At 42.9% G+C, this 24,606-nt stretch overlaps 1 protein-coding gene across 2 annotated transcripts in view; it reads right to left on the minus strand.

The window, feature by feature from the left end:
- Positions 1–24,606, minus strand: part of MDGA2 (MAM domain containing glycosylphosphatidylinositol anchor 2) — a 544,404-nt gene that overhangs the window by 128,794 nt on the left and 391,004 nt on the right. For both annotated transcript variants that reach the window (XM_056546350.1, XM_056546349.1), the window contains exon 7: positions 13,235–13,564. In XM_056546350.1, coding sequence (XP_056402325.1) covers positions 13,235–13,564 — 330 coding nt within the window. The remainder of the gene's footprint in view (positions 1–13,234; positions 13,565–24,606) is intronic.

The raw sequence follows: 24,606 nt of genomic DNA on the forward strand, positions 1-24,606 counted from the left end.
GTGTGTAGGGTGCAGTGTGTAGGGTGCAGTGTATAGGGTGCAGGGTGCTGTGTATAGGGTGCAGTGTGCAGGGTATTGTGTGCAGTGTGTAGGGTGCAGTGTGTAGGGTGCAGTGTGTAGGGTGCAGTGTATAGGGTGCAGTGTGTAGGGTGCAGTGTATATGGTGCAGTGTATAGGGTGCAGTGTGTGGGGTGCAGTGTGCAGGGTGCAGTGTATACAGTGCAGTGTGTAGGGTGCAGGGTATAGGGTGCAGGGTGCTGTGTATAGGGTGCAGTGTGCAGGGTATTGGGTGCAGTGTGTAGGGTGCAGTGTGTAGGGTTCAGTGTGTAGGGTGCTGTGTATAGGGTGCAGTTTACAAGTAAGTGCCATTGGCTCTCTGGAGCAGCACACCGGTTGATCAACACTGTTGTATCCTGTACATACTGTATCATATGCTGCATGTATTATGTATTCAGAATTTTATGTTTTTTATTATACACTGTGTTCTATGTGAAAGGTATGTTGTATATTACAGGCACAGTAGGAAGAGATGTTGTATATTATACTGTATGTATGTATTTTACACTGCAATATATATATATATATATATATATATATATATATATATATATATACATATATATATATATATATATATATATATATAAAGTTTTCTTTTGAATTATTTGTATATATATATATAAACTATTTACTGCTGTCACGAACAATATGTGTCTAGACTAAACACTTCAATGTGAGGCTTGTGAGCAGCGACAGCGCACGTCACTATGCAGAGCGGGTAGATGTTACTATGGTAGAAGCTTCATTAGCGGTTTCACTTGCAGCTTTGGTGTTTTGTTGGAAATATTTATTTTTAGATTTACTTTTTGAGTAAGTTTGAATGAACGATGTTCACACCTCGCAAGATGCAGCACAATGAGCAGATAACGTGGAGGCGATGATTCAGACTCCTAATCCTATGTTATCAGGTTATAGAGCAGGAGGAGTTGAGCAGATGATATATACAATACAGTACAATCTGCAGGTATCATGTTATAGAGCAGGAGGAGTTGAGCAGATGATATATACAATACAGGACAATCTGCAAGTAATATGTTATAGGGCAGGAGGAGCTGAGCAGATGATATATACAATACAGTACAATCTGCAGGTATCATGTTATAGAGCAGGAGGAGCTGAGCAGATTATATATATAATACAGTACAATCTGCAGGGTTCATGTTATAGAGCAGGAGGAGCTGAGCAGATGATATATACAATACAGTACAATCTGCAGGTATCATGTTATAGAGCAGGAGGAGCTGAGCAGATGATATATACAATACAGTACAATCTGCAGGTATCATGTTATAGAGCAGGAGGAGCTGAGCAGATAATATATACAATACAGTACAATCTGCAGGTATCATGTTATAGAGCAGGAGGAGCTGAGCAGATGATATATACAATACAGTACAATCAGCAGGTATCATGTTATAGAGCAGGAGGAGCTGAGCAGATGATATATACAATACAGTAGAATCTGAAGATATCATGTTATAGAGCAGGAGGAGCTGAGCAGATGCTATATACAATACAGTGCAATCTGTAGGTATCATGTTATAGAGCAGGAGGAGCTGAGCAGATGCTATATACAATACAGTGCAATCTGCAGGTATCATGTTATAGATCAGGAGGAGCTAAGTAGTTTTGTGAGAAGTTCTGGGCTAAGTAGTCAAGTGGGAGGTACTACTTGGTGATTGACAGCAATTTATAAGTGTGCATGTAGAGAGAGCTGTCAGTCACTTAGATAGGAACAACCACTAAACTCCTTTTCTCATTTTTAGCTTAGTAGTCAGTAGTAGGTGGTGTACCCTCATACACACAGAAAACAATAGTCAATCACTGAGAAGGACCACCCACATGACTACTTTGTCCCGATGAAGAAATGACAAGTTATCCTGAAACTTTCCCACTGAGCTGTATATCATTCTGCTCAGCTCCTCCTGCTCTATAACATGATGTATTTTCAATGTGACAGGTTCCCTTTAACTTTGCTTCATGGGCAGGTGCTTTGAATAAGCGGGTGCTTCAGATGCTGGCTACATTTATTGCAGCGTGCAGAGCAACACCCCCCATCAAGAGGGCGCTCTAGACGGCTGCCTGTTTTTCCTAAAGGCAGAGCCGACCCTGGTTCTCAACACTCAGACCCTGATCGATCAAAACTTGTTTAAACTTTACACATGTCAAAAGTTTTTTTTAAAGCGACATGTACACATAAAGCTAAACTTCGGCAACTTCTTAAATCACATAGCATCAGGAGAATAGAGGTGTGGGAGGTGTCTTCTTACGGCCAAGCTGTGACTTACAACAAACAGAGATACAAAAATGGAGGGAGGGAGGGCAAAACTCCGGGTCCTGGGCAGATTGAGGGGGGAAGGGAGGCACCACAGCTATAAATACCCAGGGGAGGGCTCCTGAAAGCCCGGGAAACTATTAAACCCCTGATTGGTGCACTCCTTCCCCCCCCCCCACCACCACCCATGGGACATACCACTATAGTTACTGACAAGTTTTACAGGCGGGGGAGGGGGGCTAAAAACCTTGCCTGTATTTTTCTTAACCCCTTAACTGCTCACCAGTCAGGGGGCAAGCTAGTTATGCAAAGCTTGCCCCTCCAGGTGTGGGAGGAAGTGACCTGTCCACTCATGAATTAGTAACTGGAAGTTGTAAAGGAGCCCTTGGCTCAACCATTCCCGAGGGGTCAAGTCCTGGGAAAAAAGTTTGGGAACTTACCCAAGATTTCCACTCAAAGGCTGGTCCTGCTGGACTCCTGCTAATGGAAACAGTGTTTCTGCTGTGGAAAAAGTGCAGGAACTCCATTCCCATGCTTTCCTGCAGGCACCTAGGTGCCAAGGCTGGCTAGCAAAAGCCAGAGGGGAATGTGCTGAGGACAGTGCTGAAACGGGAGAGCATCAAATGTAGCTATATTTGGGGCGGGTGGGGGGGGGGGCACATCATTTGATTATCCTATGGAGCGGTACAACGTGTGTCCGATACAGTATCATGAAGTATTATATGTATTATGTTATAACAACTTCTAGTCAATGAGCGGGCTGGAATATCTACAGCAGTAGCGGGTGGCTATGTTGATCTTGCGGCAGTGATCTGGAGCGGTGCGGAGCCTTAATAATCATCAATGCACATCTTCATCTTTTTTATGACATTGCAGGGGCCTCGTAATTTTTTCTCATTCCCGTTTCTTGACTGAATATACCGGATTCCAAATATTCTGAATCACGACTTTAGACGTACTCCATACTCGGTGGTGTGATTATGAATCATGCTTCCTGAGTTTAAGGCATTGTAGGTCCCATGGTACATTTTAAATCTCACATGATGGATTGGTTCTTAGTGCCCATGAAATAAAAATGAGCAGAGAAAAGTAAATTCAATGCAATGCCATTCTGCAATAGCCAACATAGTGGGGGGGAGAGGAACCCTTTATCTTCACGTAATTCCGTAAGATTCTTCGCATTATGAATATTCAGGGCGCAAAGACATTTGATGCTACAGGAACGCTGAATATGGAAAGTACACACAAGAGACCCGGGGATCCTTAATTTCCGTCTCTATCTCTTGATCATTTTCGTCTCATATTGTAATAGAAACTTAGAATTATATTAAAGGGGTGCTCTGCCCCTAGACATCTTATCCTCTATCCAAAGGATAGGGGATAAAATGTCTGATAGTGCGGGTCCCGCCACTGGGGACCCCAGTGATCTCCCTGATGCACCAGGCGTTCGTTTAGAGCATTGGGCGTAGTGCCGAAGGCTCGTGATGTCATGGCCGTGCCCCGCTCGTGACGTCACAGCCACGCCCCCTCAATACAAGTCTATGGTAGGGGGCGTGACAGCTGTCACGCCCCCTACCAAAGACCTGTATTGAGGGGAGCGTGGCCATGACGTCACAAGCCGGACGCGGACGTGACATCATGAGTGTCCGGCACTGCACCCAACGATCTCCCTGATGCACCCGGCGTCACGCCCCCTCCCATAGACTTGCATTGAGGGGCATGGCCGTGATGTCACAAGCGGGACGTAGCCATGCCTTTACGAGCCTCTGCCCCGCATCGCCAGTCATCCGGCACAGAGCAAAGTTCGCTTCATGCACCGGATGTCTGGGGTGCTGCAGCCGAGATCGCGGGGGTCCCCAGCGGCGGGACATCTGCCATCAGACATCTTATCCCCGATCCTTTGGATAGGTGATAAGATGTCTAGGGGCGGAGTATCCCTTTTTAAGAATACTATGTGTGCTCTCATTTTCTCTTCTCACCATCCTGTATCTAACTGTAAGACAACTGTCTAAAGAGGGACCAGGAGACTTCCCCATGTGCAAAGCCAACACCTCAATGGAAGAGATCAGGGGATCATTTCTAAGAACGAACTGACAAGTCCTGGATACATTATCACCGGTCCCTTGAAATGACCATTTTCTTAGTAGTATACGGTATGCGACACAGCAGCAGCCTGACTCTTTTTCTCCCTGTCAGCTCTTACACACAGAGGAAAGCAGTGTCAGCTCCATCTTACAGACTGAACTAGACGATCTGCACAAAGGAGACACACCGGTTGTATACCTCGGCAGCTGACCAGTGTATAGACTCATCTACTGTCACTGAGCTATTTGTCTTTTGGGACATGCATAAAATGTTCAGCAGCATAAAAGGGACAAGAAGAGTGGAAATGAGAGGGGAGGGATCTGAGCTGCCATGAGGGAACTGATAGGTGAAGATGTAATTATGTAGTTCACTTGAAGTCAGGTGACATAGGACAGACTGGTGACACATGACCAAGCTGCAGTAATGAAATGTATGGATGCAGCAGAGACAGGATGAAACAGATAGCACTACAGGAATACTGGTGTTGTTTCTTTAATATTTTTGTTTGTTTTGACTTTATAGCTACATTGTATATGACTTTATGCTACATTGTATATGTATTTCATTATGGTTAAAGGGGTTATCCTTTTTTTTTCTATATCAACTGGCTCCAGAATGTTAAACAGAGTTGTAAACTACTTCTCTTAAAAAAATCGTAATCCTTTCAGTACTTATGAGCTGCTGAAGTTGAGTTGTTCTGCTCTATCTAAGTGCTTTCTGATGACAACTGTCTCGAGAACTGTCCAGAGTAGAAGCAAATCCCCATAGCAAACCTCTTCTACTCTGTGCAGTTCCTGAGACAAGCAGAGATGTCAGCAGAGAGCACTGTTGCCAGACAGAAAAGAACAACTCAACTTCAGCAGCTGATAATTATTGGAAGGATTAAAGGGGTAGTCCAGTGGTGAAAAACGTATCCCCTATCCTAAGGATAGGGGATAAGTTTGAGATTGTGGGGGGTCCGACCGCTGGGGCCCCCTGCAATCACTCTGTTCGGGGGCCAGGCTCTCCGGCCAGATAGCGGGTGTCGACTACCGCACGAAGCGGCGGCCGACACGCCCCCTCAATACATCTCTATGGCTGAGCCGGAGATTGCCGAAGGCAGCGCTTCGGCTCTGCCATAGAGTTGTATTGAGGGGGCGCGTCGACCTCCGCACGAATACAACTCTATGGCAGAGCCTTCCCGCGGGCTGTCGGGGCTCCGTACAGGAGATCGCAGGGGGCCCCAGCGGTCGGACCCCCGCGATCTCAAACTTATCCCCTATCCTTAGGATAGGGGATAAGTTGTTCACCACTGGGTTCACCACTAGACTACTCCTTTAAGATTTTTTAATATAATTAATTTACAAATCTGTTTAACTTTCTGAATAAAAAAAAAAAGTTTTTACCTGGATCACCCCTTTAACTACAGGTACGAAAACATGGTGGGCTGCAGTACCCAGTGCTTCTCATGTTGCATTGTTGTGATTGGCAAGAGGGATGAAGGCCGCCTAGGCTGACAACTATAAGGGAGGCCTGAATGGGCCTAGCTCTAAATATGCACAGAGATGCTGGTGTGCTGCACTACTATGCCAATGGGGAAGGGCCTAGTTCAGTAATAAAAAGTCTGGTTCCTTGTGGTTGGTCTATGTAGCTAGCCTGTGTTCTTGGAAAAGTAGGCCTGGGCCCGGACATCAGGGCCTTAGCTTGCTTCTCTGCAAGATAAGTAAGAGGACAAGAGGCTGAGAAGATACCAGTCTATCGGAGGCTGGGAGATGTGGTAAAAATACACATCCTTCCACAAAAAAAACTCCACACCACTAGGTTGACAGTAAAATAAAACATTTACAGCTCTCTCTGAAAGCAAAACACAAAAACAAAAAATATATAAATATTACAATGGTGACAGAAGATGAAGGAATCTCCAGAGATTTGTTTTGGGTCCAAGTTGTTTCAGATTTGGATTCCGATTTGGAAGTGCCCCAATAATCTTTGAATGCCCATGCAAAGTATATTCTGTACAGGAGCAGGGACTCCTGTCAAAGGCAGAAGTCCCTGCTTCTTTACAGCAGACTGAGAGACTGTAGTGAATGTACTAAATAGAAGTTGTGATGCATACAGCATTGACACTTACCTTCAGGGACAAAACAAATTCAAAACCAATCCGAAAAAGTTTGATTCTAAAGATGAAAATTAGATCTGATTTATGCTTAGTGTTGAATCTGAGGAATGAATCTGATTATGCTTAGTGTTGCTCGCGAATATTCGCAATGCAAATTTTATTCGCGAATATTGCATATTCGCAAATTCACGAATATTCGCAAATATAGCACTATATATTCGTAATTACTAATATTCATTTTTTTTTTCCACAGTACACATCACAGTGATCATCCCTCTCTGCTTCCAGCTTGTGTGGTGTAAAGAAGGCTCTAATACTACTGTATGAGACTGGCGTGCACATTTTCGCATATACAAATTTTCGCATACGCAAATTTAAAATGTGAATATTACGAATATGCGAATTTAGCGAATATTTGAAGAATATTCGTCCATATATTTGCGAAATATTGCAAATTCGAATATGGCTTATGCCGCTCAACACTATTCATGCTGAATCTCTCTCTATATCTATAGGTGTCACTTCTATGGCAAGTTGGATAATACATGGTAAACTTTTTCTTTGAATCAGTTTTAAGAAGCCTTCATCCATTAAAGGGGTACTCCTCTGCTAGACATCTTATCCCCTATCCAAAAGATAGGGGATAAGATTTCTGACTGCGGGGTTCCGCTGCTGGGGCCCCCACGATCTCCTGCAGCCACAGCGTTCTAAACAAACACTGGGTTCATGCGGCAGTGGTCGTGATGCCACAGCCACGCCCATGGTGACATCACACCACGCCCCCTCCATTCATGTCTATGGGAGGGGGTGTGTCGCTGACACGCCTCATCCTATATATGTGAATGGAGGGGGCGTGGCCTTGACATCGCCATCACAGCCTCCAGCTCCGAACCTTCTGAACAAAATGTTCAGAGCGCTGAAGCACTGGAGTTCCCCTTAAAAGGTTCTTGTGTGTAGTTCCTTCCTGCCGAATAAACCGGAGGTTGAAAAAACCATCAGATACATAAACATATGAATTTTCCTTCAATGTAAGCTTCTTCACATCGAGGATTCATTGAATTATGGTCATTATCAGCCACTTTACTGCAATACATACCAGGGTCGTGCACAGATATTTTGGGGGGGGGCAAGGGCTCAAGTAAAAAAAAAAAAAAATTGTTGCATAGGTTAATACAACATAATTCCTGATGTAAGGGACCTCCGGCAGTCATGTCAGCTGAATAGGACCCGCGTCACCCCATGGAGGTCCCAATCAGTTAGGGCATTATAGGTCAGGATCATTAAATGGGCAGGGGCTCAAGCCCCCTTTTGATTCTATGTGATACTATATGTGACTACTACAAGATGCCTTTCTATTCCAGATGAACTTATATTTTATTCTTGTTTTTTTTTTTTTTTTTAACGTTGAGTAATTGAACTCAAATGCCAATAAAACACAACAGAGATCTCTTAAAATTCCCAATTATCCAGTTGCCTCTTGTCATTCTAAACAGTCCCTCGAATGTGGACTGACATCAATCATAGGCTGGAAGACATTGAATGTTCCCAGTGCCTGGCCATCTCCTTATCATCTAAAATTATGTCAAACAATTGTCAAGGCATCTTCAATCTCTGACAAGATGCAGGCGGTATTTTAGGCCACCCAGAACCAATCATAGACCCATATACCGTGAATTTTCCTGTGAATTGTTGCCTACCAAAGACACATTGAAATGCAAGAAAATGAAAGCCTCGGAATAGGCTATCTGGCCTAAGAGCTCAATGGGGAGCTCTCGAAAAGGTGTAACATCTATCTATGTCTGACAACATCTCTCTTTAACTTCAAATTGCATCTTGCAGACCTACGAGTCCCGAATCTCACTCTAAAATACAGTAATTTTAACCACTTTCTTTCTCATTCTATCTCGTCTTTGCTGCCAGAAAAAAAATGCTTACTGCTGCGGCCTGTCATTTTTTCCCCCTATGTACTGTATTGGAGCAAATAAAAAAAAGTTTTCGAAAAAAATCAAGCAGCAAGTACTGTATTACTTAGAGTAGAAATGGAAAGTCTTCGAAACTTCTTATGGCTAAATTTAAAGGGTAACTCTCATTAAAACGAATTTTTGCTATTGCACTCCTTATGGCAAATAAAAAATATTTCTAATACCCTTTGTTTAAAAAAAAAAAAAAAGTTTTCTATGTTTTATTTGTGCTTAAAAAAGCTCAAGAGCACATTTTCCCCCATCTTATACACAGACTTTGGACCGAAGTCCAAACACAGGAAGTGCAGCCTGGAGTGCTGAGGGGGGGGGTGTCCAGCCTCATCCAATCATAGCTCCTCTCACACTTAACTGCCATATGCTGTTGGTTGGTTGGACCCCCCCCCAGCACTCCAGGCTGCACTTCCTGTGTTTGGGCCTTGGTCCAAAGTCTGTGTATGAGATGGGGAGAAATGTGCTCTTGAGCTTTTTGAAGCACAAATAAAACATAGAAAACTTCATTTTTTTTAAACAAAGTTTAATAGAAATATTTTTTATTTACCATAAGGAGTGCAATAGCAAAAATGTGTTTTAATGAGAGTGACCATTTAAACAGAGAAATTATTATTTTATTTTATGAGGAAAACTTACTAAGATGGAGAAGACTCATGCAGCGATTGAAGTCCCCTATCTACCTGTTCATCTGGGACATGTCATCAGGCCCATCTAATCATATCTTCTCAAATCAATCTGTGTTTGGAGGTTCTGTCCCATAAGCACACATTCTGGTTCCTCTCACACTATAGAGGTAAGTGAGGCTACGTAGATGGGGTTTGCGACCTTACATAAGCCTTGGCAAAGAATCACTAACACCATGGACTCAACTGGTGGACTCTAGACGCAAACTCAACTACTCCATATATTATATAAATGGCAAGCAAAAGGAGTGCAGTAACCGGCACTTCAAAATGAGCCCAAATGTAGTTAGATGCGTGCGGACCAATTGAGGATATTGATCTGACAGGGTGGGAACCCTCGACAGGACCTGCAGCGGTGCTGACACTGATAGAGTGAGGCAAATATCATGCGTGGAGGAACAAACAATGTCACACTCACCGGTCCAGTGTAAAACTTCTCTATTGAAGACTAGTCAGCGGGTGTACGGATCAGCATAGCGGGAGCGTCTCCACGGGACGGATGGTATCGGTTTCGTGTGCTAAGCACACTTCGTCTGCCGACGCTTCAATTATATAATTGGCCATCCATCTCTTGCTGTATGGAAAATGTATAGTGGCGGTATGTTTTTGCTGCCGCTATAGTGGGGTCTCCGTAGCCACAATTAGCAATGACCAAACAATTCCTTTTTTTATTAGCATTTTTTTCATTAAGATAGTTCATTTGTAACACTATACACAGTACATTACGAAATAACACAACATGGCACGACCAGGAGTCATGAAAATGACTAGTTCAGCTCTTCTATGTCTAACCGACTTAGCTGCGCTACGTATTTTTTTTCTTTTTAGTTACTATAGGAATAAGTATAATGCCTTATTGCTTTAGGCTGAGTAAGTCAATGGATCATATAACAATTTATAGCTTACACATCCCGTTTCATATCCCTCGAAGCCTCCAAAGGCTAACATTACTTACACCGTGTATAGTGTTAAAAGCCGGAATGCAAAAATCACTTTGTAACCGGGAGAAGCGATCGGCGGCTCTGATGGGATGTGTGTCTTTAATTTGATACTACTGATTGAACTCTGTTTCACAGTTACAGAAAAAGCTGTATAAATACCCCTCTAGCAATACCATCTTTAATGAAAACCCAGATATGATTTACAAGGAGCCGTTCGCGTGTTAGCCAAAATAATGCTGAAGTAATAGCTTCCTCATCCAAAGGAACAGAAAATAAATAATATGGCAGACCTTTATCTTCTCTGTCTCACTAGATGAGCTTTAAAGGACAGTCAGACCTCAGAGACCTTAAAGGAACTGGAGTTTGTTGATAGAACACGGCAAATTAAATGTTTTCTTTATTATTTTACAAAAATAAAATGTGATACAGAACTCAAACTTTCAGGGCCTCCGACCATCTATCTAATTTATAATGTTCTCAGAGAAAGGCTCCCCAAACACAATGGATTAGTGTTAAAGGGGAACTCTGGTTCTTAAAGGGGTACTCCGGCGCTAAGACATCTTATTGCCTATCCAAAGGATAGGGGATAAGATGCCTGATCGCGGGGGTCCCGCCACTGGGGACCCACGTGATCTTGCACACAGCACCCCGTTACAATCAGTCCCCGGAGCATGTTCACTCCGGGTCTGATTACTGGCGATCACGGGCTGTCATGCCCCTTTCCATATGCTTGCATTGAGGGGGCAGAGCGTGACATAACACGGGGCGGAGCCGTGTCGTCACAATGCTCTGGCCCCGTGATCGCCAGTAATCAGACCCGGAGTGAACACACTCCGGGGACTGATTGTAACGGGGTGCTGCATGACAGAACATGGGGGTCCCCAGCGTTGGGACCCCCACGATCAGGCATCTTATTCCCTATCCTTTGGATAGGGGATAAGATGTCTTAGCGCCAGAGTACCCTTTTAACATCTTATAAGTGTCTGATCGCAGGGGGCCTGACCAATGCCCCCGCGCCCGGCTCTTCCCATGCAGTGTACAGCCGCCGATGTGTGCAGTACACAATGTCCTAAAAAAAAGTAATAGATCCGCCCTCACATGGTGTCCAAAGGAGCGGCTAACCCTGGCACAGGTAAAGAGTACAGGACATGTAATACCTCCCTGTACTGTAGGGGGCGCTACCAGACACCAAGCAGTGCATACACTTCAGAAATACAGGTAAAGTCTACAGAACATGTAATACCTCCCTGTACTGTAGGGGGAGCTACCAGACACCAGTCAGTGCATGCACTTCAGTAATACAGGTAAAGAGTACAGAACATGTAATACCTCCCTGTACTGTAGGGGGCGCTACCAGACACCAATCAGTGCATGCACTTCAGTCATACAGGTAAAGAGTAGTACAGAACATGTAATACCTCCCTGTACTGTAGGGGGCGCTACCAGACACCAATCAGTGCATGCACTTCAGTCATACAGGTAAAGAGTAGTACAGAACATGTAATACCACCCTGTACTGTAGGGGGCGCTACCAGACAGCCAGTCAGTGCAGACACCTCAGACATACAGGTGTTCTACCAGCTATTGATACGTTTCACAGATCTGGACTGTCTGTACATTGTATGTTGAGTCTGGTTTCAAGTTACAATGGTCCAGAAAAGACCATTGTATGTTGAAACTATTGTATGTGGAGGCCATTATAAGTTGAGGGATCATTAAAAGCTGTTAGTTTGAGAAAACTAACTATGGCATCCACCTATCATCATGAATTACACATATCAAGAAACAGTGGCAGCGATGGGGGAGTAGAAAACTGTAACTCAATATTTCGAGATCTCTGACTTTCTCTCCTTTCTACAAGCTGGATCTCTGGTTTCCTAAAAAGCCTTCAACTGTTGTTGCAAAATGCAAGCAAGAAAGGTTCCGGAGGCACTCACCAGGAATGTGGCAAAATGTCTTACTTTATTTCACAATAAGCGTAACATCACAAGTGCTGGATGAAAAACTTGAATACCAACACGGGGTAACAGCCGTTCCACTCTGCTTTGTCAGATGAAACTCTGGAAGGGACGTGAAACAGCTGTTACCTTGTGTTGGTGTCCAAGTTTTTCATCCAGAATTTGTGAACCTTTCTCGCTTGCCACATTGTTGTGTCTACAAGGATAGATCATCTTTGGGATTGTATGCTTCATACGCCGCTGTACATAGCCTAATATTCCCCAGGTGCTAAATGGAATACGGGAACGAATGGCGACTGTGCCGACCGCTATACCTTTTTGTGCTGCATCTTCTTTTGTTGTATGGCCTAAAGATGGCTCAAGATGTTTAACAATAGAGTAAAATGTTATTGTGGTGATTCAGCCTATTAAATAAAAAAAATGTTAAAGGGGTACTCCGGTGGAATTTTTTTTTTTTTTTTTAATCAACTGATACCAGAACGTTAAACAGATTTGTAGATTACATCTGTTTAAACATCTTAATACTTCCAGTACTTATCACCAGCTGTATGCTCCAAAGGAAGTTCTTTTCTTTTTAAATTAATTTTCTGTCTGACCACAGTGCTCTCTGGCGACACCTCTGTCTGTCTCTGGAACGATCCAGAGCAGGACAAATCCCTATAGCAAACCTCTCCTGCTCTGGACAGTTCCTGATATGGACAGAGGTGTCAGCAGAGAGCACTGTGGTCTGACAGAAAGGAAAATCAAAAAGAAAAGAATTTCCTCTGTAGCATACAGCAGCTGATAAGTACTGGAAGGGTTAAGATTTTTAAATCGAAGTAATTTACAAATCTGTATAACTTTCTGGCACCATTTGATTTAAAAATATTGTTTTCCACTGGAGTACCCCTTTTAACTAGGCAGAGACATAGTCAACGGGTGACTCCTTCAGCTGGTGAAGAACAGGCCAGGATGGTGGAGCTTCCATGTTGGAAGGCGTGCTTAGAAAGACATAGTTAGCAGTATCTATTAGGAAGGTGTGACTTCATATGGAGTGGGTGTCATGTGGGTGGGGCTATGGATGATTTCATCCAAGTGGGTGGGGTTTCTAAGAAACATATTGAGGTTGATGGGCTTCCGCATTTAACAAAACAAGGGTTAATATTAGGTAAAGCTCCTTACCTGTGCTGCTGGATATGTTCACATCATTGCTGATATCTGGAACACCTCCCCCTTTAAGTGAAGCGACACACGTGTACGTCCCAAAGTCTGTAAATTTTAAATCAATGATATCCAGATTGGTGGTCCCCGGAGACACATCGGGGTCCGTCTGGGTTATGACCATTCTTTCAGAACTCCGTAAAGGACGGCCATTTTTGAACCAACTGAAGGTTAGCTCCTCCGATGGTACGGCTTCCACCTGGCAGGATATTTTCACCTCTCGGCCAATTTGGATGTTGTCGTCTTTGTGGTAGGGATCGGGAGTTATCCAGTAACGTCCTTTTTTTAAAGCTGAAATAAAAATAAAAAAAAAGAATTAGTATAATAATTTCTCTTGTTATGTCAAAAATTACACGATACATGCTGACATTGGCTGACAGGTTTCCCCAGAACAGTGTTTCCCAACCAGTGGGCCTTCTGCTGTGGCAAAACTACAACTCAAAGCAGCCTTCAGCTGTCTAGGTATGCTGGGAGTTGACACTTTTTGACCCTGTTGAGTGATGAGAGTTTGGTGAAGACCATGTTGGGTGATGAGTAGTGTTGAGCGGCATAGGCCATATTCGAATTCGCGAATATTCGCGAATATATGGACGAATATTCGTCATATATTCGCGAATATTCGCATATTCGTTGTATTCTCGTTTTATTTTCGCATATGCGAAAATTGACATATGTGAATATTAGCATATACAAAATTAGCATATGCGAATTTTCGCTTATGCGAATTTTCGCACGCCAGTCTCACACAGTAGTATTACAGTCTTCTTTACACCACACAAGCTGGAAGCAGAGAGGGGTGATCACTGTGATGTGTACTGTGAAAAAAAAACAAAAACAAAAAAAAAAAATGAATATCCGTAGTTACGAATATATAGCACTATATTCTCGAAATTCGTGAATTCGCGAATATGCGATATTCGCGAATAATATTCGAATTGCGAATATTCGTGAGCAACACTAGTGATGAGAACGCCCGGCCGGGTAACGTGTCAGGCCACCCGTATATGCATCACAACTTACATTCCCTGAGCTTGAAAAGTACAGGGGTAGGGACTCCTGTTAAAAATCTGGTGTCCCTGTTCCTGTGCATACTAAGCAGTCAGGCATACTGAGAATCCAACCAAAAGAATGAGGCAAAAGCATTGATGTACTATATAAATAGTGTTGAGCGGCATAGGCCATATTCGAATTCGCGATATTTTGTGAATATATGGACGAACATTCGTCATTACTTGCTAAATTCGCATATGTGAAAATTTACATAGGGGAAAATTCGCATACACAAAATTACATTCAAACAAAAATTCGCATATACGTAAATATATATATATGAATATTCGCATAAATGAATTTTCGTATATGTGAAAATTAGCATATGCAAATATAGCATAACCGAAATTCGTATAAACAGAAAATTACATTTGAAAACTTCGCATGTGCGAAAAATTGCGCGAAATTTATATAGAAGAACATTCGCATATAGGAAAATTTACATGTGAAAATTGTATACAGACAAATATTCGTATATACGAACATTTAGATAGGAGAAATTCGCACATAGGAATATTCGCATATGTAAAATTTTGCATATACAAAAAATAGCATAACCGAAAATCCGTATAAGCGAAAAACTTTACATAAGGCAAATGAGAAACTTCGCATGTGCGGAAAAGTGCATCACAAAATTCGCTTATGCATACATTTATATATGGAAAATTCGTATAAGGATATTCGCATAGGTGAAAATTAGCATATGCTAAAAATAGCATAACCGAAAATTTGTATATACGAAAATTTGCATATGCACATTTTCGTACATGCGAAAATTCGAATGCCAGTCTCACACAGTAGTATTAGGAAGCAGAGAGGGATGATCACTGTGATGTGTACTGTGCAAAAAAAAAGAATATTCGTAATTGTGAATATATAGTGCTATATTCGCTCATATTCGCAAATGCGCAAATATGCGATATTCGCGAATAAAATTTGAATTGCGAATATTCGCGAGCAACACTATAAACTGCTAAAAAAAATTAAAGGGAACACTTCAACAATAGTGTTGCTCGCGAATATTCGCGATGCGAATTTTATTCGCGAATATTGTTTTTTTTTTTTTTTGTTTTTTTTTTTAACCTAAATTTTTTTTTTCACAGTACACATCACAGTGATAATCCCTTTCTGCTTCCAGCTTGTGTGGTGTAAAGAAGGCTCTAATACTACTGTGTGAGACCGGTGTGCGACTTTTCGCATTTGCGAAAATTTGCATATGCGAATTTTCGTATATGTTAATTAAGGTATATGCTAATTTTCGCATATGTTAATTTTATATTCGCGAATTCGAATATGGCCTATGCCGCTCAACACTATTAAACAACACAATGTAACTCCAAGTCAATGACACTTCTGTGAAATCACACTGTCCACTCAGGAAGCAACACTGATTGACAATCAGTTTCACATGCTGTTGTGCAAATGGAACAGACAACTGGTGGAAATTATAGGCAATTAGCAAGACACCCCCAATAAAGGAGTGTTTCTGCAGGTAGTAACCACAGACCACTTCTCAGTTCCTAAGCTTCCTGGCTGATGTTTTGGTCACTTTTGAATGCTGGCGGTGCTTTCACTCTAGTGGTAGCATGAGACTGAGTCTACAACCCACACTGACTGACTCAGGTAGTGCAGATCATCCAGGATGGCACATCAATGCAAGCTGTGGCAAGAAGGTTTGCTGTGTCTGTCAGCGTAGTGTCCAGAGCATGGAGGCGCTACCAGGAGAAAGGCCAGTACATCAGGAGACATGGAAGAGGCCGTAGGAGGGCAAAAACCCAGCAACAGGACCGCTACCTCTGCCTTTGTGCAAGGAAGAGCAGGAGGTGCACTGCCAGAGCCCTGCAAAATTACCTCCAGAAGGCCACAAATGTGCATTTGTCCACTCAAACGGTCAGAAACAGACTCCATGAGGGTGGTATGAGGGCACGACATCCACAGGTGGGGGTTGTGCTTACAGACCAACGCCATGCAGGACGTTTGGCTTTGCCAGAGAACACCAAGATTGGCAAATTCACCACTGGCGCCCTGTGCTCTTCACAGATGAAAGCAGGTTCACACTGAGTACATGTGACAGATGTGACAGAGTCTGGAGATGCCATGGAGAACGTTCTGCTGCCTGCACCCTAATTCAGCGGTGGGTCAGTAATGGTGTGTGGTGGCATTTCTTTAGGGGGCCGCAGAGCCCTCCATGTGCTTGCCAGAGGTAGCCTGACTGCCATTAGGTACCGAGATGAGATCTTCAGACCCCTTGTGAGACCATATGCTGGTGCAGTTGGCCCTGGGTTCCTCCTAATGTAAGACAATGCTAGACCTCATGTGGCTGGAGTGTGTCAGCAGTTCCTGCAAGAGGAAGGCATTGATGCTATGGACTGGCCGCTCGTTTCCCAGACCTGAATCCGATTGAGCACATCTGGGACGTCTCACTCCATCCACTACAGACTGTCCAGGAGTTGGCGAAGGCTTTAGTCCAGCTCTGGGAGGAGACCAGCCGCCACCTCATCAGGGTCATGCCCAGGCGTTGTAGGGAGGTCATACGGGCACGTCAAGGCCACACACACTACTGAGCCTCATTGTGACTTGTTTTAAGGACATTACATAAAGTTGGATCAGCCTGTAGTGGGGTTTTCCACTGTGATTTTGAGTGTGACTCCATATCCAGACCTCCATGGGTTGATAAATGTGATTTCCATTGATAATTTTTGTGTGATTTTGTTGTCAGCGCATTCAACTATGTAAAGAGGAAAGTATTTCATACGATTAGTTCATTCATTCAGATCTAGGATGTGTTATCTTAGTGTTCCCTTTATTTTTTTGAGCAGTGTGCAATGTATGCCTTGAACAGGGACTCGTGTCTTTGACAGGAGTTCCTGCTCCTGTACAGTATCTCAAAGGTAAGTGTGGATCCTCTATGTACAGTCACGGGCCAGGTACAGAGCAAGTATAAGGCCAAATTTGAATTGACCAATGAATCCAAATTGAAACAACGGGTCACTTGCAAATCCTTCTTTCATCTCTAGTTGGGAGGTTTTGTACACCAAAAACATGGCGTAACACTAGCCTTACAGTGCCTTATATGACTCTAGAGTGATCGCAATAGATGCCTTCCAGAGTGGCAGCCGTAGATGTATTAAATTTAGAGCTGCAACAATTAATCAATAAAATTGATTAAATTCGATAACAGGATTCATTGTCAACTAATCCTGTTATCAAATAATCACCCGATTCATTGTCCGCGGTCAGTGACAGTCTCAGGCTGAGACTCTCAGCTCTACCCTCCGATCAGTGTTACCAGTTAAGAGGCTGCTGCTCCTCCTAACTGTCTCCTCCCCCACCGCCATTTTACCTGTATTTCCTCCACTCCGCCCATGAGGATCAGTGACCCTCTGTTTTCTGCCGCTGCCGCCTCCAGTGCCCCCGTACGGTAGGTTGAGGTTCCAATACAGCACACACTCACTGTGCTGCGGCCCTGGCGGCCGGTGATCCTCCCAGGGCCTCCGTCCGTTTGTGTCTGCAGTCTGCTCTGCACTGCTATACGCATAGGGGGTATGTGCAGAGAAGACTGCAGATAGAGCATTGTACCCTAATGTAAAGAACACAATAGGTCGTACCAGATGACAAACTCAAATTTGCTCATTTTATATGCAACCAAATGATACGGTGATTGAAAAAAAAATTATAATAATTCCAGTCGTCCCTTTCAAGACACAAACTTTATAATCATTTAAGAGAATGGCCCCGGAAAGCGCTGACCCAGCATGTTACTCGGTGTAATTACCGCTACGTTCATGCGGGAAGGAGACAAATAGCTGCAGTTCTGACTCTGGAAACCATCTCGGATTTTTAATAACCATTACCGAACGTACCGTATAGAGCGACTGTTTTTTTTTTTTTTTTTTTGTTGTTTTTTCTGCTGGGATGTAAAGAGTATTTTTAGATTCTGACCAGATAGACAAACAAGCACATTATCCTCCTGCATAATTTATTAATTTGAATGTTTCATAAGCAGATAGACACCGCCGCGTGATGAAAACTGCTTACTTTGGAAATACCACGCAGGCCGGAGCGCAACGTGCGACCAAAAGTCAATATCGTAAATGCTTGTTTTATTTGGCCTTAGAGAACTCAGCGGAATACTTAAAGCAGATGTCCAGTAGGGAGCTTAGAAATGATAAGCTACTGCCCTATGGGAAATGCTTACCTGCTAGGAATTTTTGCTCCATTAAGACTCAGCTACTGGATGATCAGCGATCTCGCATAGTGACTGTATCGACGGGGATTCGTAAGGTCTGTACGGGGGATATACATTATTCTCCTCCTTACGTACAAAGTTATATTATGATTAGAAAATCTAGACTTCTTTCTTGCTGAAGCAACCAGCAGCTCTTCCAAGGTTATGGGTTGTATTATGGCTTAAAGGAGAACTCCGGGATGTAACAACTTATCCCCTATCCTAAGGTTACCGGATAAGTGTCAGTCCCAGCGGTCGGACCCCCTGTGATCTCCCACATGGCACACCGGCATTCTGCATGAAAGGAGCCATTGCAACCAAAGCAAGAAGCTGCAGCTGACATGCCCCCTCCATGCAGCTCTATCGCATAGCCGGAGATAGCCAAGAACAAAGCTTCGGCTCTCCCATAGAGCTACATGGAGGGGACGTGTCGGCCGTGAGTTCGTGGTGTGGTCAAAATGGCTCCTTTCATGCAGAGAGCCAGTTTGCAGCACGGGAGATCGCAGGGGGTCTCAGTGGTTGGATCCCCTGTGATCTGACACTTATCCCCTATCTTTACGATAGGGGATTAGTTGAGTTGTTTCATTCCGGAGTTCTCCTTTAACTCGGTGGTTTCAAACTGTGGCCCTTCAGATGTTGCAAAACATCAACTCCCAGCATGCCCGGAAACCCCACAGATCAAAGCAGGGGTAAAAAAAAAAGAAAATGTAGGGAAAGGTGCAAAACGTAGGGAAACATTAGTCAATACCGTGGAAAAATACTTTTAGGACTTAAAAAAAAACTACACTCCTCTCTTAGTAAATCGGGACCATTGTGTGCACATCATGTTCCAAGTTCTATAGGGTTGGAGGGCCACAATACATGGTGGTGCCACCATGCCCTGTCCCAGTATCTGGGTAGCACGAAGAGTAGTTTTCTGGATACCAGCCTGAGATGCCATCCTCAGTGTAGACTCAAGAACAGACTGAAACACTGTGGCAATGCCCATATCTCTTGGCCAACCATCTAGGAGAGTTGACCATCTCTGCAAACAACATGTTTACTAGGTTGGTAAATTCGGTGCAATTCCAAGCTCCAAGGGATGGGTGACATATTTGTTTTCCAGTTGGGCCTATGCTCTGCCCTGTACTTTTCTAACCTACTATTGTAGAATATATTGTTTTCCTTAGCACCGTAGTTTCCCATATGAAAACATATCCAAGAATAGTATGAAAATATATTACTCCTCCAGATATGACAACTTTTCCATCACTGCATTTGATGGAATCATTTCTCGTGATGAGAGGAGATAGCGCCGGCCCTGATGGGAACACTGTAGTGGCTGCTGTCTACACCGGCACCGTGAGGAAAATGATCTAATAGTTTGCACTCATTTCTATTCCATTCTGGAAGAGAATTCATCATCTCCTCGCAGAGTCTTGTCTCAGCTTTTGTAATATGCACTGACCAGTCTCGGGTGAAATTGAGAACATGCTACAGTTTCCCCTCTCCCCGGTCTTCTCATATTCAGATGCATGTAACCAATGAAGTGTGACACTGTATTTCATCAACACATAACACGTGCACAGTACACCTCTATGGAAATACATTTATTTAGAAGCGGCGACTCAGGTGATAATACAAAATAAGTGTCAGAGCTATTCGCCAATATTTTAACCCTCATGGTGCATATTCTTTTAATTGATCACTTGTTTTACTTGGTATCCATAGGGCGACATAAATGGCACAACAGATAGCACTGCTGCTGCGTAGAACCTAGTCCAGGACATGACATGTGTCTGACCAGGTTACATTGTGTGTGGAGCCATTCTCTTATAAAGTATTTTCCTAGCAAGACATGGCTACATTTGTCAAACATGTTTTTCTGAACCAAACATAGAAGTATATCAGGTTCCATGTGTTGCAGCCAGGGGGAATTAGACAGATTGTGGTACATGACTCAGGGTGGTTAGATGTATCACTTTGTGATGCCAGGGCACCGTTAGCCTACACAGTCCAAGGATATGACAGCTTCTACTGGGCCAGGCGTGAAAAATGAATACACCGATGCCAAGTTACGGATAACTGACTCTTTACTGATGATCAAGGTAGCAGATCTTTTACAACACAGAAGTTTGAGCAGTGAGACGGGCAGAGTAGAACCTGGGGAGCCTATCGCCATGCTGGGAGTTGTAGTGGCCATTGTTTCGACCATCTGCATAGTCTTTAGCAAGCATGCTTGATAAAGACTGTGCAGATGGTCGAAACACTGCATCACCTCTTATGAGGCAATAAACCTTCATGTTTTTTCACTGAACTGGAGTTCTGTGGGATACATAATTTAATATATATATATATATATATATATATATATATATATATATATGTTTGCAATTGTATTTTTGCAATATATAATACCTTCTAATTCCCATTGCCGTCCTGCAACCTCCTTTGCTCCCAGTACGTCTTTCACATTTCTGAGCCCTTATCTCCCACTCTGCCCCCGCTATATGCCCCCTCCCATGTTGTCAGCTGGTGGCGGGGATCCACACCAGTCATAAAAATGGGGGTCCTGTGCTCCCCAAGTTAAATAGAGCAGTGATGGATCAGTCACACTGCTTCTCTATTCAAACTCGATGGGGGTATTGGAGATAGCAAAGCACTAGAGGTAAACAACAGAAAAGTGGGCAATAAGGTCATCACTAGGGTTGAGTGAGTTTTCCAAAAGTTCAGTTTGCGACAAACAAGCGCAAAAAGAGAACAAACTCTTTTGTCACAGTAAACATGGAATCCAGTGCTGATTTACTGTAACAACTGAGCAGCGCTAGTTAAAGGAGTATTCCAGTTAAAAACTATTTTTTTTTAAATCAACTGGTGCCAGAAAGTTAAACAGATTTGTAAATGACTTCTATTTAAAAATCTTAATCCTTCCAGAACTTATCAGCTGCTGTATGCTTCACAGGAAGTTCTTTTTTTTTTTTTTTTTTTTCAGTCTGACCACAGTGCTCTCTGCTGACACATCTGTCCATGTCAGGAACTGTCCAGAGCAGGAGCAAATTCACATAGCAAACCTCTCCTTCTCTGGACAGTTCCAGATATGGACAGAGGTGTCAGCAGAGAGCACTGTGGTCACACAGAAATTAAAAAAGAAAATAACTTCCTGTGGAGCATACAGCTGCTGATAAGTACTGGAAGGGTTAAGATTTTTAAATCAAAGTAATTTACAAATCTGTTTGACTTTAAATCAACTGGCACCAGTTGATTTAAAAAAAAAAAAAAATTCCACTGGAGTACCCCTCCTTGTGGTGGGGGGGAGAAGGGAGTGTACATCAAACAGCTATCTCTATGGCTATATAATGTATACAGTGAAGAGAGTGATACAGTGAAGAGAGTGGCCCGTCTCTGGTCCGGGCCTCTTCTTGTGTAGCCCCGCCTCTATCAATGACATCATGAGGAGGCCCTTCCTTGCTGGGTTGAGCTGTACTTGTGGCTGTCCGCTGCAGGCACAGCTCAGCCCCGATATTGCCTGGTTTGTGTGAGCTGAATCTGGCAATGTTCGAAAGTTCAGTAACCCCCCTAAGTTCTGCCTGCTCAACTCTAGTCCTTATTCTTTTTTTCCGGACCTTAGATAGCATAAAAATCTGCTACTTTTTCTATGGTTTTTCTCTTCTACGCCTCCGTTCCAGTCTTCACTGCAGGTCTTACATTCCATTCCTGGATCAACCATAATGATGTCAATGGACATCCACCTTCACAGAGACTACTACACATAAGATGATTCATTCCTTTGTATTTGCTTTGAATAACCCATAGTCCTCAGGGAATAATTCAGATTAAAGACCAGAAGAAATTGAAGGCTGCAACATTTAACCTTCATCAGCATTTCCATTTCCATCAAAATAACCCTCATATATTTTAATGGTGACCTGAAATTCTAGCAAATTGCAAATGAGAGCCGACGTGGTGTTGACACGAATCATATATATACAACTTAATAGCAAGGACGACACATGGCTTGTGAACATCATTGTAATTAAAGCTTTTAAGCTGCAATGACACGAACATGTGTTCCCGCCAGATAAATGCGCCTAGCATGATGTATGGTCAGTCCATTCTATTGAATTCATTTATTCCATGTACATGAAACACTCGGGGCGGCCCATATCTTCAAAGGCGCAGGAGACATCAATATTACAGAGAAGCTCAAAGGGGTGGTGTAACCAAAAGATATGGGGTCCGCTGACTTAAAGGGGTACTCCAGAGTAATTTTTTTTTTTAAATGAATTGGTGCCAGAAAGTTAAACATATTTGTAAATTACTTCTATTTAAAAAACCTTTACCCTTCCAGTACTTATTAGCAGCTGTATGCTACAGAGGAAATTCTTTTCTTTTTGAATTTATTTTTTGTCTTGTCCACAGTGCTCTCTGCTGACACCTCTGTCCGTGTGAGGAACTGTCCAGAGCAGCATAGGTTTGCAAAGGAGATTTTCTCCTGCTCTGGACAGTTCCTGATATGGGCATAAAGTGTCAGCAGAGAGCACTGTGGACAAGACAAAAAAGAAATTGAAAAAGAAAAGAATTTCCTCTGTAGCATACAGCTGCTATTAAGTACTGGAAGGATAAATATTTTTTTTATAGATGCAATTTACAAATCTGTTTGACTTTCTGGTACCAGTTGATTAGAAAAAAAATGTTTTCCACTGGAGTACACCTTTAAAGGGGTGTTCTGGCCAAAGACATCTTATCCCCTATCTAAAGGATAAGGGATAAGATGTCTGATCGCAGGGGGTCCCAGCCGATCTCTGTGCAGCACCCGCATTCTTTGCAGGGTTGCTGCTCCAGTTTCGGAAACCTTGGTGTTTCAGGGTCTGGAGATGTCATGCCACGCCCCATCGTGATGTCACTGGGAGGGGGTGTGATGGCCGTCATGCTCCCTTCCATAGACACGAATGGTGGGGGCGTGGCCTGACTGAACTAATTAAGAAGTCTGGCAGCTTAGTAAATGAGGCCCAATATTTCATTGCAGAAATTGCATTAGGTGACCGGTGATCTGACATCTTATCCCCTATCCTTTGGATAGGGGATAAGATGTCTAGGGGCGGACCTTTAAGTTTTCTAGTGTAAGGACTTCTTATAAAAAGAATTTCCAAGAGGTAAAAGCATAAAATAATATTTTCTCCAATTTGTTTTCCTACAAATCAGCAAAAAAAAAAAAAGAAAAAAAATACTATTTACGCTTATTATTTTTTATTTATCTTAACAAACAGGTGGTGGCTATCTTCAAGAAGTAAAGACAAATTCTCCGATAAGTAGATCTCTGCCTTTGAGACATTTAGCCATAGACACCATGTTGGTACATTACATAGTGACAAGTGCTCATTTGCCATTCTGCATTATAAACTTTTAGGATTAATGAGGCATAAGCTTCTGCTGAGTACCTTATGGCCTTCAATGCTGGATCACCAGATGGTAACAATTCCCCCGGAGTGTCCTTTTGTTGTTATTAAAAACTGGCAAGTTTGAAAATCAGCGATATCAGGAAAAAAAATATATAAAGCATCACATGAAGCATTTTCTGCTCTTTTTGGGAAAAATAAAGTTTGCTTTATCTTAGGGTACGTTCCCACCTGGCGTATACGCAGTGTATTTCATGCTGCGTAAAATCTGCAGCAACACCGGGAAATACACTGCTTATCCCTCGCTCACCATACACACAAGGCTTTTCGGCGGCAGCCCTATGTGTGCAGTGAGTTTTGAAGGCCGGCCGTGTGCCAGCATGATTGTGATGCGCGGCTCCGCCTCTAAAACTCACTACTAGTGTTGCTCGCGAATATTCACAATGCAAATTTTATTCGCGAATATCGCATATTCGCGAATATAGCACTATATATTCGTAATTACGAATGTTCGTTTTTTTTATTTATTTTTTTCACAGTACACATCACAGTGATCACCCCTCTCTGCTTCCAGCTTGTGTGGTGTAAAGAAGGCTCTAATACTACTGTGTGAGACTGTTGTGCGAATTTTCGCACATACGAAAATTTGCATATGCTAATAAATTTTTGCATATGTTAAT

Source organism: Hyla sarda, chromosome 11 (assembly GCF_029499605.1).
Source record: "Hyla sarda isolate aHylSar1 chromosome 11, aHylSar1.hap1, whole genome shotgun sequence".
Classification (NCBI taxonomy): domain Eukaryota; kingdom Metazoa; phylum Chordata; class Amphibia; order Anura; family Hylidae; genus Hyla; species Hyla sarda.